This window comes from Pleurodeles waltl, chromosome 10 (assembly GCF_031143425.1).
Source record: "Pleurodeles waltl isolate 20211129_DDA chromosome 10, aPleWal1.hap1.20221129, whole genome shotgun sequence".
Lineage (NCBI taxonomy): Eukaryota > Metazoa > Chordata > Amphibia > Caudata > Salamandridae > Pleurodeles > Pleurodeles waltl.
The window spans coordinates 1,049,556,139-1,049,569,961 of NC_090449.1; the positions used below are offsets into that span (position 1 = coordinate 1,049,556,139).

A 13,823-nucleotide genomic window follows, 5' to 3' on the forward strand; every position below is an offset into this window, starting at 1 on the left:
ACCTCAGTGTAAGTTTTCTGATTAAACCCAAACTACTCTGCACAGCTCAGGAGGAAAAGAGATTCCAGGCAGATCTTGGCAAGAAACGTTTGCATCACTTCTTTGAGCAACAACATTTGTAAACAATTGGAGCTCAGTCTGATTATAAAGGGACATGATTACTAACTAATGACTGCAAGAAACATACCCTTCTCAGGTCTGCTGTCTCTGTTTTTGATTTTTCCATGAAATTAGGGAGTAAACCCATTCAAACTATGTTAAGGAGTTTTAAGGCGAAATACGTTGCAACTGTAACATGTGGATCTGATATTTTGGGCTATGTGGATACAAGACAAGTACAGATGTGGAGAATACCTTCCTGAGACACCTTTTATCGTTACCACAGAGTATTCCTCCTACATTGTCCACGAGAAGCTAGGCATGGGCTTTTTATCGGACACCCTTGCTCTCCGCCCCTTGCTAGGATGGCTTTTAGTCCGGTCTAGCCCTGAAACTGAGTTTAACAGATTCATTTTGGGGGATTGTTTACTATTAGAAGGAGGATCCCCTGGTTATATTATGTCAAGGGCAATTTTAAGAACTTTTGGGTGCCCTGAGCTGTTTGGTCATCCCAAGTGTATTAAGTGAGATTTGTTATGGGATAATGGGAGTTTTCTTAGTTATCAGAAATTTCTAGAGAATCACCAGAATTGATTAAATTCAATGTGTGCATGTCTCAGTTACAACTTTATCTTATCTTCGACAGTAACGAGGATGACCGATTCTTTCGTACTAGGTTTCGATCAAACTTATCACACTGCCTTTTGGAATCCCCAAGAGGGTGGAATCAACTTAATCATTCAGGACCATGTGATATGTTTTAGGATCAAGATGCATTGCACTCTACCCTGATTTTTATGCTTCTTTTTGAGGTAAGTTCATTTTACGTTTGTTAAAAAGTATGATTTTTACACCGGCCAGGCTGACTCTGACCTTTTTACAAATGTCATCTTCTGAGCAGTCCTTATTTTATTTCCGGTTTTAACCTGGTGCTGTGAGGAAAAGGCATTTAATGGATTTAACTGGTTTATTTTTTATGTGCTTTTATGGTTTATTGTTATGTTGATGATGATGATTGGAGCTCAGTAGAAACAATCCACTTCACCGGCTGAAACAACTGTTAAACCCCAAAGCACTAATTGTGAACAGAGTGGTTGTTTTGATATAATTTTTAATAGATAATGCAAGCGATGATTTACTTAACCTTGTCCTTTAAATACGGTGAATGATACCCTTCAGTTAAAGTTCGTTTCATGGGAATTATAGCATGGTTGTTTGCCAGTCATCTTATGGGCCATATGTAGGAACACTTTTTCCCATAGACACAGAATGGGTAAAAACCTTTGCTACATCTGGCCCTTAGTTCGAGAAGGTTCTTGCACATTGAATTGTCTAGCAACATGCTATCTGAGAAAAATAAAGGTTTCTTAATGCTAGTCTTCTAAAAACTGTGATCTCATGTAATCAACAAGAAACTATTAAGCACTGGGGCAACTAGTGAGAACACATATAAAAAATTCACATATGTTAATTGTAACAGAATATTTGTTTCATTGAACAATGAAAGGAATGGCAAAGGAAAAAGTTGAAAAGAAATGATATTTGACTTCTGAATTGTATACAAACATCATAAAATGTAAGTGATCTTGTTGACGTCAATAAAATGTAAAATTATGTACTAGGAAGTTAAGTGAACAGATGTGAGACAATTGTCCAGAGAATAGAATAGGGAATGTTTGATATGATTATACCTACAAGGATGTACAGCTTTTCATTGGTCAGTTATACATGTTTGGCAATGAATCTAGGTTGATTCAATTTTAACCAAAGTTTTGCAAAATACATAGAATATTGTGACATAGAGTGCATTTGGTGTGTATTTTTTAGTATGGTGGGTGATGAATATTTATAAGTGTTTTTCAGGCTCTGATGAAGTTCTTCTGTGGGGAGCGAAACACATTAGTTGGTTTCTATTCATGATGGGAAAAGAAAATTGTTTATGAATAAAAGACAGAGAAAATAGAAATGAAGTGTTGGAGACTTTTTTGATTGCATGATTTGTTTTATACCATCAGTGCAACATGTACACAATTGCAGTGTTTTTTATTTTTATGTATTGGTTGTAAGCAGTCACAGCTATCGGAGTTGGCAGTAAGATTGATAGAACTTTGGGTACTTGTTCGGTGCAGGGGCACATAAACCACGACTGCTGGATTTGGAAACTTTTGAAACAACTGAGGAGCCAATCACACACACAACACAGAACAATAAAACATCTTTGTCAGCATAGAAATATTTAATGATGGTGCATAGATTATAAAAGATACTGCTTTTAATTGTACAGAATAAAAATCAGATGTTATCTAGCCACAAAACATTTGCCATCTTAAGATCTAGTCACAACGGCGATGGATGTCCTGTCCGTCGAAATATAAATCCCATCACCATCCGCCAAAATATAAATCCCATAGGAAATAGTGGGTATTATGTTTCGGCAGACGGGATATCCGTCACCATTGTGACAGAGTAAGCCGTCCGCCAACATACAAATCAGGCCCTTAGTTCTTTTAAGAGCACTCTGTTTAGACATCAGGGACACAATTTAATATATGTGTGTATGTAGTGATAGTTGTATAGCACCAACATAGAACAGCACCAGAGTGCAGAGCACTCATCACGAGCTTCAAGGTACAATTCATGATCATTTACCAAGAGGCAGGGTAGATGCAGGTCCCAATCCTTTGTGGTGGTAGTGCCCTATGAAGGGATGCCCCTTCAGGTCCTTTCAGATATGAAGTAGGGTGGGCACAGTTGATGGGGAAGTTGATCCAGATTCTAATGGCATTCAGAATGGAAATATATACTTGTTTTGATTCTGCAGTCAATGAATTAGCAATTCAGAAGTCCGAGAGAGCTGGTTGTCAGGCTAGGTAAGATTCATAAAATTAAGATGATAAGAGTAGAGCCCTTGAGGAGTGAGCAAACACCTGGCAATTCAAGGGGGGGTTTCTGATCAAGGCATTCTCAGATATCCATGAATGACTGCTCTGTGTTATTCTGTCTATATGTGGCTGGCCTTGGTTATTCATGGCTTTCTTCATGGTAGTTAGAGATTTCTATTAGGTTGTGATCTGGATCCCTAAAGTAAATGGACGTGATCTCACCGATAGCACCAGTGCGTGCCACCGGGCCTTCTTCTATCGCCACGCCACAAGCCTAGAAGAGAACGAAGGCAGAAGTTAGGCGCCAAAGGGAATAGGCAGAAGTTAAAATACCCTCCCCCCGAAACACACCTTTAATTACACTAAGCATACAAAGTGAGTAAACCTGGCGCGGCCCTCCTCAGAAGAGTTCCTCTCACACTTTCATCTTCCATCCATTCATTCACCCTTGCATCTATTCATCTGTCCATCCCTCCATTCTTCCATCCAACTGCCCACCCCAATCTAATTTACTATTTTCCATTCATCCATCTCCTCACCCCTATCTTCTCACCTCTCTAAATATTAATCTTGTGTCCATCCAGGCATCTTTTCTACCATCCACCCTTTCACTCTTCTCCATCTGTCCATTCATCCACCCATTCACCCTTTCACCTGTCGATCATTGAACTCTCCGATTCAGCCTTTTACCGTTTCATATATCCATCCTTTTCATTCTTTTATTTTTCACCATTCCATCCTACCCTTCAGCTATTTTCCTTCACGTCTCATTTTACCATTCCTTCCTCCTCTTGTTCTTTCCTTCCCTTTTCCATCACCACCCCTTTTCTTTCTTACATTTCCCTCTCGTGCTCTTTTTTAATGCGTCCCACTCTCTTTTTTTGGCATATTTTAAGGCTTTCTCTTTTCCGTTTACTTCAAGTGTGTGCCAGCCCACAACCCACCACTCTCTTTCTTGCACTGCTATAACAATGTTACTTATATGCATTTTGTCTGCAGACCTGAAGACAGAAGAGGCCCATAAAGAAGTAATGTATGTTTAAGTGGGACCAGCGTCACCAGCCCATGGCCCAGTAGCAGCCCCCACTTAAGGAGCTAGAAGATGCCTTATTGTAGATGCCTTATAAACAGTAGATACAGATTAACTTACAAGAGAAACACAAGAAATACCACATACAGATGGAAACAGGCTTAAAAGAGAACAGACGAAGCATCCTTTAGAGACAAACTCAGACCTGAAAGAGCGCAGAGGAGCTCCACATCCTTTGGAAACAGACACATATAGACTAACAGTAGAGAATTCAGTCTCACACCGCGGGGCAAACAACCCACTTGTCCTAAATGTCCGAAGACGTGTGTCCACAAAATATTAGAAAATGTATGTTTTAAAAAATCCAAAAATATTAAATGCAAATCTGGCAAGACTTTTCATCTACTGAACAGTGCCAACAGTATATTGTACACCAGTTGGTTAAAAAAGGGTGAAAATTATGCAAAATTGTACCACGGCGAAATCAGTATATGTAGTCAGGAAAGCATGGTCCAAAACTTCTCAGACACTAGTGAAATCGATGTTATTAGGCCCAGCAGTGTTTGCTGGTGATTTTTAGAAAACAAACCCCAGGGATTAGGATTTAAGAAAGCCTTAAAAATGGAACACAAATGTTTTACAGAAATATACAATTCAAATGAACTCCTTGCCTATGAATAATATTTTTCAATTTGTGATGCGATTAAACCTGGCATTATCCGGGTCATGACACGAATACCAGCCATACCAAAGGAAAATCGACAAAGAAAGTTTTTAGACTCTTTCTGAACTTCAGTACAGTACACCATCCTTAGCTCAAGAGGATGCTCATCCCATCACTGTACTCCGAGGGTCTGGGAGGGATATACCACCATACCTTGTCGTCCCGAAATTAAAGGAGACCAGCAAATTCGGATCCTTTTACCACAAACACTTTTCTGGGACGTACGGTTTTAGCCCTAAAGTAGAAAGAATGGTGTGTTTTTTTAGAAGCTGAGTCTATTATGACTGCTTCTACCCTTCAAGACCTATTGAACTTGAGTTAAAACCATGGAGAGTTCTCAAACCAGAGATGATGGACATGGGTCACTTGGGCATTGCAATATTCATTCTTCCAATGGTAGTCTTAGTTCCACATGAAGTCATTTTGGTTGGCAACAAGGGGAAGAGTAAGGAGGAGCAGATGTACAGCAAGATGGGAAGAGGGCGGAAGTAGGTGTAGGCTGGCAGGAGCTGGTGAACAAAGGACAGGAGATGCAATGGGAGAGGCATATTGGAAGACCTACAAACCACCGGCAATAAATAAATCCTGGATTTGTAAAGTGCAGCAAATCACCCGTGAGGGTCTCAAGGTGCTGAATTGTAGGCACGGGGGGATTAAGTGATTTGCCCAGAACCACAGGATGTTGAGCCGACGCCGAGACTAGAACCTGGTTATCCTAGCTCCGTAGTCGGCAGCTCAGGCCATTACGTCACAACCTCTCCCTCATGGCTTTATGGGTAGAGGTGTGTTCATCAGACAATACTGGAGAAGGAGGACCAACAAGAAGGTGGAATGATGAAGGGCATGGGCAAAAGGAAACGTAAAGTAATGGAAGGAGGGGAGCAGCAAGAAGGTGGCATTATAAAGAGGTTTTAAAGCAGAGAAGAGAGAGTGGACAACAAATGCAGCACAGGGGTGCTACCCAGTGTTAGGCTACGCTACTTTTACAGACACTAAGGAGTACGCAAGTTAGAGCTATAACAGAAGGAGCAGCCACAGGAAGGAATATCCACAGTGAATTAAAGAGCTGAAAAGCAAGATGTCTGCAAACAAAATGAAATTAGTACATATAGGACACAATTAAATGTATGGAAAGGGGAACTAAACCAACTAATCACTTATATATATATATGAAAAAAAAACATACCAAAAAGTCAGTTTTAGAAATCAAATCAAGCCGTCACTTAAATTATACAAGGAGACACTTGGAGCAGTATGTTATCCTGAGATCTGTAGGGGCTTCACCCAGGGACCTGCAACGCTTTTCAAGTAGAACCAGCATTTCACATGTGAATTAATTTGCAACAATCACTGCCCCTTGCACAGACCTCAAGGTGCTCCAGGACTGTGCTCAACGGAGTCTTGGTGATCAGGCAGAGGTCGATGGAGCCCGGGGTGGGCTGATGAGCTTTTGGCTCAAACTCTTTCCCACATTCATGAAGGTTGAACTTCTGGTTCCCGAAACTTAATGCCTTCCGGTTTCCCTGCAAACAAGGTAACAGTAATAAAAAAGACGCTAAGAAAGCCCCCAGTCGTGGTAGGTTAGAAAGAATTTCAAGCTAATGAGGAGAGCAATTCTATGGCAGGCCTCATGCATCAGTGTCAAACATGGCAGCAATAATCCCTCCCATGGTCTTATGCTATCGGAAAGTCATTAATGTTTGGTGCGGGCACATGGTAGGAGAGAGAGCAAAAACATCCTTGTTATTAGTGTGGCAAGGCCAAACCTGGTCTACGGTTGCACAAAGATGGAACTGGCCTGGTAGTTACAAGCTGGGGTCACTGGTTAAGTGGTATCAATAGGGAGAAAGAGCTGGTTGGTCGTTAGGTTGCAAGGGTGATGAACCAGTGTAGAAGTTGCAAGAAGGGAACTATCAATCTGGTGGTTGCAGGGGTGGACCAGCAGGATGGTGGCTTCAAGATGTAGGTTCACTGGTCCTGTGGTGGAAGGAGAAATCAGTGGTCTGAAAGTTGCAAGAAAGAGTAAGGCGAAAAGTCAAGCTGCTTCAAGGGAGGACTATTAGTCTGCTGCTGCAAGAGGGGGAGGGGCTAGTTATTGGAGAAGGGTCGGCATTAGAGAATTGAGTAGAACTATGCATGCATGAGTTGGTTCTGCTCCAGTGGTCATAGCCATCACCCTGTATCCATAACACCAGCCTCACAAGTCCAATCCTTACCTTACTAGCTAAAGATTCAATCTGGGATGCTATCTAGAAAAAGGGGAAGGCATTGCCCAATAGTGTCCCAAGACTGTGAAGGAAACTCAGCAGTACCTTGAAGGTGACCACTTCCATGCCAAGGACTCGAGAGTAGAAATTGATTGTTTTCTCCAGACTCTTCACAGTGAGCACCAAATGGTCTAAACGATGAATGCGGAAGGGTGGAGACCCCCCACTGTACCACCTGGAAGGCAAGGAGGACCTGTGGAGTCCATGGAGATGAGGCTGTGAAGTAAAAACAGAAGAATAACGTTGGGGAGTGTGTAATACAAGAGGAGAGGAGAAAGGGAGATGAGAGTAAAAAAGGGTAGGAAGAAACAAGGGCATCAAAGTAAGTGAACTGAATGGTGAAGAAGTCAGAAAGAATTTTTTTTACACGTTTTACATTGCAAATACATGATACATCCAAGTGGCTGGAGGATCATACACAAGTGCAATGCACGAAGTGGAAAAATACAACTAGAGAAAGTAACAAAAGTAACATGTCGAGGCTGCCCAGGCTTGGTCTTTCAGGTGTAACGACTGGGGGATGTTGGGGCTGTGCGTATGAGGATGGTCTCAGGTATTTATCAATGTAGAAATAGTGATATCATACTCACATAGATGGTCATGCTGGTAACCCCAAAACAATATGGTGTTAAAGATCTGATGTCTAAGCTGAAATTATAGTTTAGTTAATTAAGCTATTCCTGCTAAAATTGGAGGTTTTGATTCTGGAAGGGCTCATTCTGCTCATCATTCTTCCATGATTGATAAGGAAGAGTTAGAGTGAATGAAGGACAAATGTCTTACTCTAACACCTGTTATTTAAGCAGGAGAGTGATAGATTCTTCGTAGGGTCTGCTTTTGAACGGAAATTATATTTCCAGCAGCACGACAATGTGCACACAAAATAAAACACAACACAACAGAAAATAAAACACACATCTATCTCTAAGGTTCTCTAATCACCGGGGGGGGGAGGTGGTACATAGCTGGAAAGAGCAGAATAAAAGATGTAATCTTTTTATTGCACGAAGTGTATTCATACACATTTGTATTCTGCTGTGTGAAACGCTGTATATTTTTCACGGTGAGGCCTTGTTTTCTTGTTCCCAACCACCGGCTGATGTTTCGTCATCGGTCTTCAGCTGCTCCTCAAGGGCCTTCATCCGGCTGCTTTCTCCCTCAAGAACCTCACTTGGAGGGTCATCTCTAAGTTCACAGCCTGAGTAGAGGCCATAGTGAGTGTGTGAGGCTGCAGCCACAATGTGGCTTATATTGGCAGGCCATCACACATCTGACTTCAAATTCTATGGAGCCATACCTGTATAGGGCATCCATGATGGAACTTTAGAGTCAGAGCAATGGCAGAGGTTTGCAATAAGTGGAGGCAACAAGGGTAGCAGAAGACATGAAATTAGCAAGCTGGAGGACAGGGGTGTGTAATTTTATAAAATATCTACTTGTCCAAGGGATGGTATACTCCGGAAATCTACTTGTCCTGTAAAAAAAAAAAAAAAAATAAAAAAAAAAAAATGCAACAATTTGTCCCTTGTGGTGCCATTCAAAGAATGAAAAGTTATGGCAGTTTAAAAGCTCTGATAATAGTGTATTTGATTGTGTCTGGGTTAATTTAATATCAGGTTGTGGATTCCAGAAATGTCCTGATTTTGCTACCTTTCTGTGAATCTATATTGCCCCCTGAATATGAGTGGATCAGTATTCCGCTCAGCCATGAGTGGGCCGATGTTCCTGAACTCACGTTTACGTGGTGCAATACCAAGGGAACCATATTTTATCGACTAGAAAATCCAGCCAATAAAATTGCTACAGGTCGCAGCTGCTGTGAAGCCTAAAGCTTTTCTTCTGCACCCGCCCAACCCTCAGACACGGCAGGGTGAGTAGAATGTAATGCTCCACCCATCAGACTACAGTCTCCCAGGCCCCCTCTTACCCTGCCCACCATCCTCACTCCTTCCCCTCGCCCTGCAGCAGCCCACTTCTCACGCTTAGACCTGCCTGGGGCAGGCGATTAATGTCACCAACAGTAGCCAAAGAAATAAGAACACCATGTGTAACTCTGTCTGGAAAAACAGGTCGGCCCAGTTATTCCCCATTCCATGTTGATAAACTTGTAATTGCATGTTCATGATGGGATGAAACCTATTGATACTGGTTACAACTCTCAAGTACTGTGAACCTCGTAACTGGGGCAAGGGGTTGAACCAAGCGGGAAGAGGCAGTTTCAAGGTTGGGAGGACCTGAGAGTCTGTGCACACCACAAACGCACATTTAAAGGTGTTCACTCACACCTCTGCAATCTCTCTCCACTTTGGAAAAGGTTGGGAATTCACTGCTCATAAAAGCAGGAGTGAAACAAAACGTTTTTCATAGTGGGGGGGGGGAGGGGGGATTTGCAGTCGTTCAGCTAATTTGTGCATGAGAAAATATGCATGTGCAGAACGGTTCATGAGAAAATGTATATCACAGAAGTTTTCTAGGTGTATTTTTTTCCAGGCCTACTTCTATGAACTCTTGCGAATTCCTGAAAGTTGTAAATCTGCACTAATTAAAGGACAGATACCCGCGAGTGCAGTTATGGGGCTTTCTTTGTTTTTTAATTAGTATGCGTCAAACACTTTTTTACAAAATTGTGTCTCAAAGAAATGGTATTCAAAGTTGGACCCATTTAGCAAAACGTATTTTTCTAGTTGCATATTTTTGTAAACATTTTAATCATGATTCTTGCTTTAATACGTCTGCATGTATTTAGAGAGTGGCAGGCAATCCTCTTTCACATATCACATATCCATAATGTTGGACTGCGCCCCACATTTCCGAATTGGACTGCATGGATACAGACGCTCCCATTGAGGCGGAAGCGTCCCAGGATTTTTAAAGATTGGGATGCGATGTCCTATAAACGAATATTAATAAATCTTGGATTTGTTACAGCGAAGAGAGACCTTGCCCAAAAGCGGGGCAGCGGGACAGCTGCTGTAACAGAAGACGGGACCTGGGGATGGATACGTGCCTTCTAATGAAAAAGGGATTGTATGCTGGGATGCGTTGCCTGAAAAAGTTTGAGAAGATCTGGGGAGGATGGACACTGGATGAAGTGTGAATGGCATAATGCCAAGAACTCAAGCAAGATGGATCCAGGAGCACTGAGCATCCTGGATGCCAGCTTGTACATGAGGCTAAGAGGCTGGAATGGTTGGGATGCTGCTCTGTCTGTTAATCATTCAATCAATCGGTGCTTATAAAGCACAGCTACTCACCCTTTAGGGTCTCAAGGCAATTGGGGGTGGGGGAGGAGTGTATACCAGTGAAGTGGTTTAAAAAAGCCATGTCTTCTGTTCCTTTGTGAAGCTGTGGAGGGAGGTGGTTTGTCTGATATGGATGGGTAGGGCGTTCCAGGCGGTGGCTGCGAGGTAGGAAAAGGAGCGTCCTCCTGTCCTGGTTTTTCTGATGCAGGGTACTTCTGCGAGAGAGAGCTGGCCAGAGCGTAGGACCCTGTGGGGTACGTGAAAGTTGAGTCTCTGGTTCAGGTAGGCTGGTCCAGTGTTGTGGAGGGCTTTGTGTGCGTAGTGAGGATCTTGAAAGTGATTCTTTTCCCTATGGGGAGCCAGTGCCGTGTGCGCAGGTGTTGCGAGATGTGGCAGTGTCGGGGTAGGTCGAGGACTAGTCTGGTGGCGGCGTTCTGGATGTTTTGCAATTTGCGGGTGAGTTTTTTGTTGTTTCTGGCGTGGAGTCCGTATAGAGACATAGGCGATGGTTTTTCTGCTGTCGTCTGTTTCTGTATGCCTCATGTACGCCCAGGATGGGGGTTGAAATATATATGTACTTCTGTAGTTTAGGCCTCAAAAAAAAAAAAATCACCAACTAGACCTATAGGTCTAGTGACTTGACTAGTCGATCAAACCTAACTGTAATGATTTTGACCCTTAAACTTGTCTCAAATTATGTGATCCAGGGTAAATATTTTTTATTTTGCAGAGCAGCTTTTTTCTTCACTATCGCATATGAAAGCACCTTAAAACATGCAAGTTCAGCATTTCAGCAGTACAAAACAACTCTCTTGCTTAAATTAATAGATTAAACCTTTGCTGTGTGTATAATACAAATCTAGCCACATACAGGGTACACATGACCCTTTACTTGCTTCTTAGTTCATCAAACAGCATTATCATCAGGGCAGGGCGAGGGATGTTTCTCAGTTCATGTTGAAAAAAAACTCACTTTTAATAAATAAACTACAAACGCAAGCTATGGTAGGGCACTGTCATTTACAATCAGCAGATTTTCTAGCAAAATGGCCACATAATTTCCCACAGACACGCAGTTTACATATAAAGCTTTTTAGGATATAAACAATAAAGTTTGGAAATCATGTTCTTGAAAATATTTATCGCTGCAAATCACCAAGTAAAATGTTCTGATTTTGTTTTTATCCTATTTAAACCTTTGTTTCCATCACACTTCTGAGTTACAAAATGGTGCCTTCCAAATTACTGATATATATTTGAAATATTGTACTGTTCATTTTCAATCTATTCAAATGTTGTGTGCTACAAAAGAACTGACATCCAACAGCCTTTTTGCTTCACAATTTTGTCACACAGTTCACTTTACAAACTCCTCTAACTTTTCAGTTGGAGAAAGAAAAGTAAACACCAAGCTAAAGGATAAAATAAATATCAGTTTGAAAGAAGGCATAAGCTGACATTTGACCCCTGTCTCTGAACTACAGCAAATGTGACAAGATAAAAACAAGATTTAAAGGCTTCTTTATTGCTCATTTACTTTCTGGATGAACAGAGCACCTGTTACTTGCCAGCTCCATCTTTTCATAACGTAGAACTGTAAACTGGCAGTGAAAGGGTTTGTGCTGCATGGACTGGGCTTGCTTGTTTAGAGGCAAAATAATCATGAGGTTTTGTCCTTCACCCAAAAAATATTATTGATTGTCAGGCAATAGGCAGTCCACACCCCCGGTAGGAGTGCAATTGTCGTGTTAGTTAACCATACACTATTAGCTATAGCTCCATATATATTCTCACACAAAGAAAAGAGGAGACTAGGCTAAGACTATGGGGCAGTAACACACACAAACTAGGTGTGCTTGGTGTCCTGCTCGGTTATGTTTACCCAGCTGTATATAGGATCTCATGCTGCTTTGATCCTCAGGACCATGGTTTGTCTAAACCCAAGAAATGCTGCTTTGAGGTGGCGTGTCGCCTAAAGAAGGGTCGGCGGTGGTGAGGGAGAAGGTCCGGCTGCCCTGGGCTTTGACGTGCAGGGAAGTGGCTGTATCAACGACCAGGACAGGTTGAGTTGAAGAGGAGGGTGCCGTGGGTCCAAGACAAACCTTAACTCTGCACTGTAACCGAAGATCTTGCTTGGATGTATAAAAAGACTGAAAGAGTTTTGTTTAAAAGGGCACATGCAATTAATGTGACCAGTTGATACCTTGATCACTCTTAGAGACAAGCAGTTTTTCACAACTGAATTCCTTTTTCAGGCACGTCATCAGAATATCTTTTCTTTTGGTATTACTTGATTTGTCAAACACTTATGTTTGATCATCTTCAGGTTCTTGTTCTCATTTATTTGGGTATTGAGTGTTCACTCCTAACTTGGTCGCAATATTTATCTCAATTTCTATTATCTAGTTTAATGGTTCTCAATTCACCAATCTTGAAACGAAGGATTAATAAATTTGCTCTGCCTGCATTTGGCCTGCAGATTACCACTAGGGAAGTATTCAATTCAATGAGTGAGCCAGTCTGTCAACAAAAATGCATCCTCAGACTTTGTTTCTTTCACAGCTGCTATACAGATTTGTCTCTAGGGTGGCCTTCCTCTGTGTAACTTTCAAAGCTATCCTTCACTGTTCTTTTCAAATCCTCCTCAGTCTACGTTATTAATCACACACTTCATCAGAGCATGCCCATCTACAATGACTTCAGGAACATTTATGATGTTGATATTAATTTGGTTTTTGTGTGCATGCATTCTTTGTTTACACCATCTTGATGTTAATCTTCATTTATAACATTCAAGGAAAACTATGGTCTCCATCTTTGATTGACTGATTAGTAGAATCTGTAGAGGACCCATAACCCAGGCTTGGGGCTTGGCACTGATAGTTATAACTGACTAAAGGAACAAATAATTTAGCGAGGTGGTGCGCTCTATAGCAAGACGAGGTGAGTTTCAGTGTTGGGCTCTTTACAGAAAATGAATGTCCTTCCCATATCATAGCACTGAATCTAGGCACCAAAAACATAATTTTATTATTACATCAGGATTCACTCAGATTTATGTGTTGTTAGAATTTAGAAGACTGGTCGCAATACGTAGACATGTTGAACACCAGGGCCGACACCCCCCAAATCAATAAAACCTAGAGTATGATCCCAGGAACCCGAGACAGTAGAATCAGTTCTATTTAGTGGCCACTCTAGAACCAGACTGTGAGTGCTCAAAACAAAGTTAAGAGCATCAGAACAGTTGCAACTGTTGGATCGACATGTTTACTAAGATCTCGGCTGGAACTACATAAGGCGGTACAAGTCACCTAAATACGTCGGGGAGTTCATGGGAAAAAAATAATTTATCTACTTAGAATCACTTACTTTTCCACTACTTTCTACATTTTGTACAGTGCTTTGAAAAAAAACGAAACATGGAAATATAAAATAAAGCAAAAATACTGGTTAATCTAACATGCATCACATATTAATTATTTCTAATAAGGCCCTTCGTTCATCAGCCCCAGTTATTTCATAGTAGCTGAAACAAGCACATGCAGTGCAATAGGTCTCGCGTTTGCTTGAGTTAGA

At 41.5% G+C, this 13,823-nt stretch overlaps 1 protein-coding gene across 1 annotated transcript in view; it reads right to left on the minus strand.

Moving 5' to 3' along the window:
- Positions 1-2,316: 2,316 nt before the first annotated feature.
- The window catches only part of GLOD5 (glyoxalase domain containing 5), a 29,178-nt gene continuing 17,671 nt past the window's right edge, over positions 2,317-13,823 (minus strand). The window contains exons 2-4 of the mRNA XM_069212059.1: positions 7,048-7,218; positions 6,103-6,258; positions 2,317-3,255 (exon numbers count right to left, since the gene is read on the minus strand). Of these exons, the coding sequence (XP_069068160.1) occupies positions 3,121-3,255; positions 6,103-6,258; positions 7,048-7,218 (462 nt within the window). The 3' untranslated portion in view covers positions 2,317-3,120. The remainder of the gene's footprint in view (positions 3,256-6,102; positions 6,259-7,047; positions 7,219-13,823) is intronic.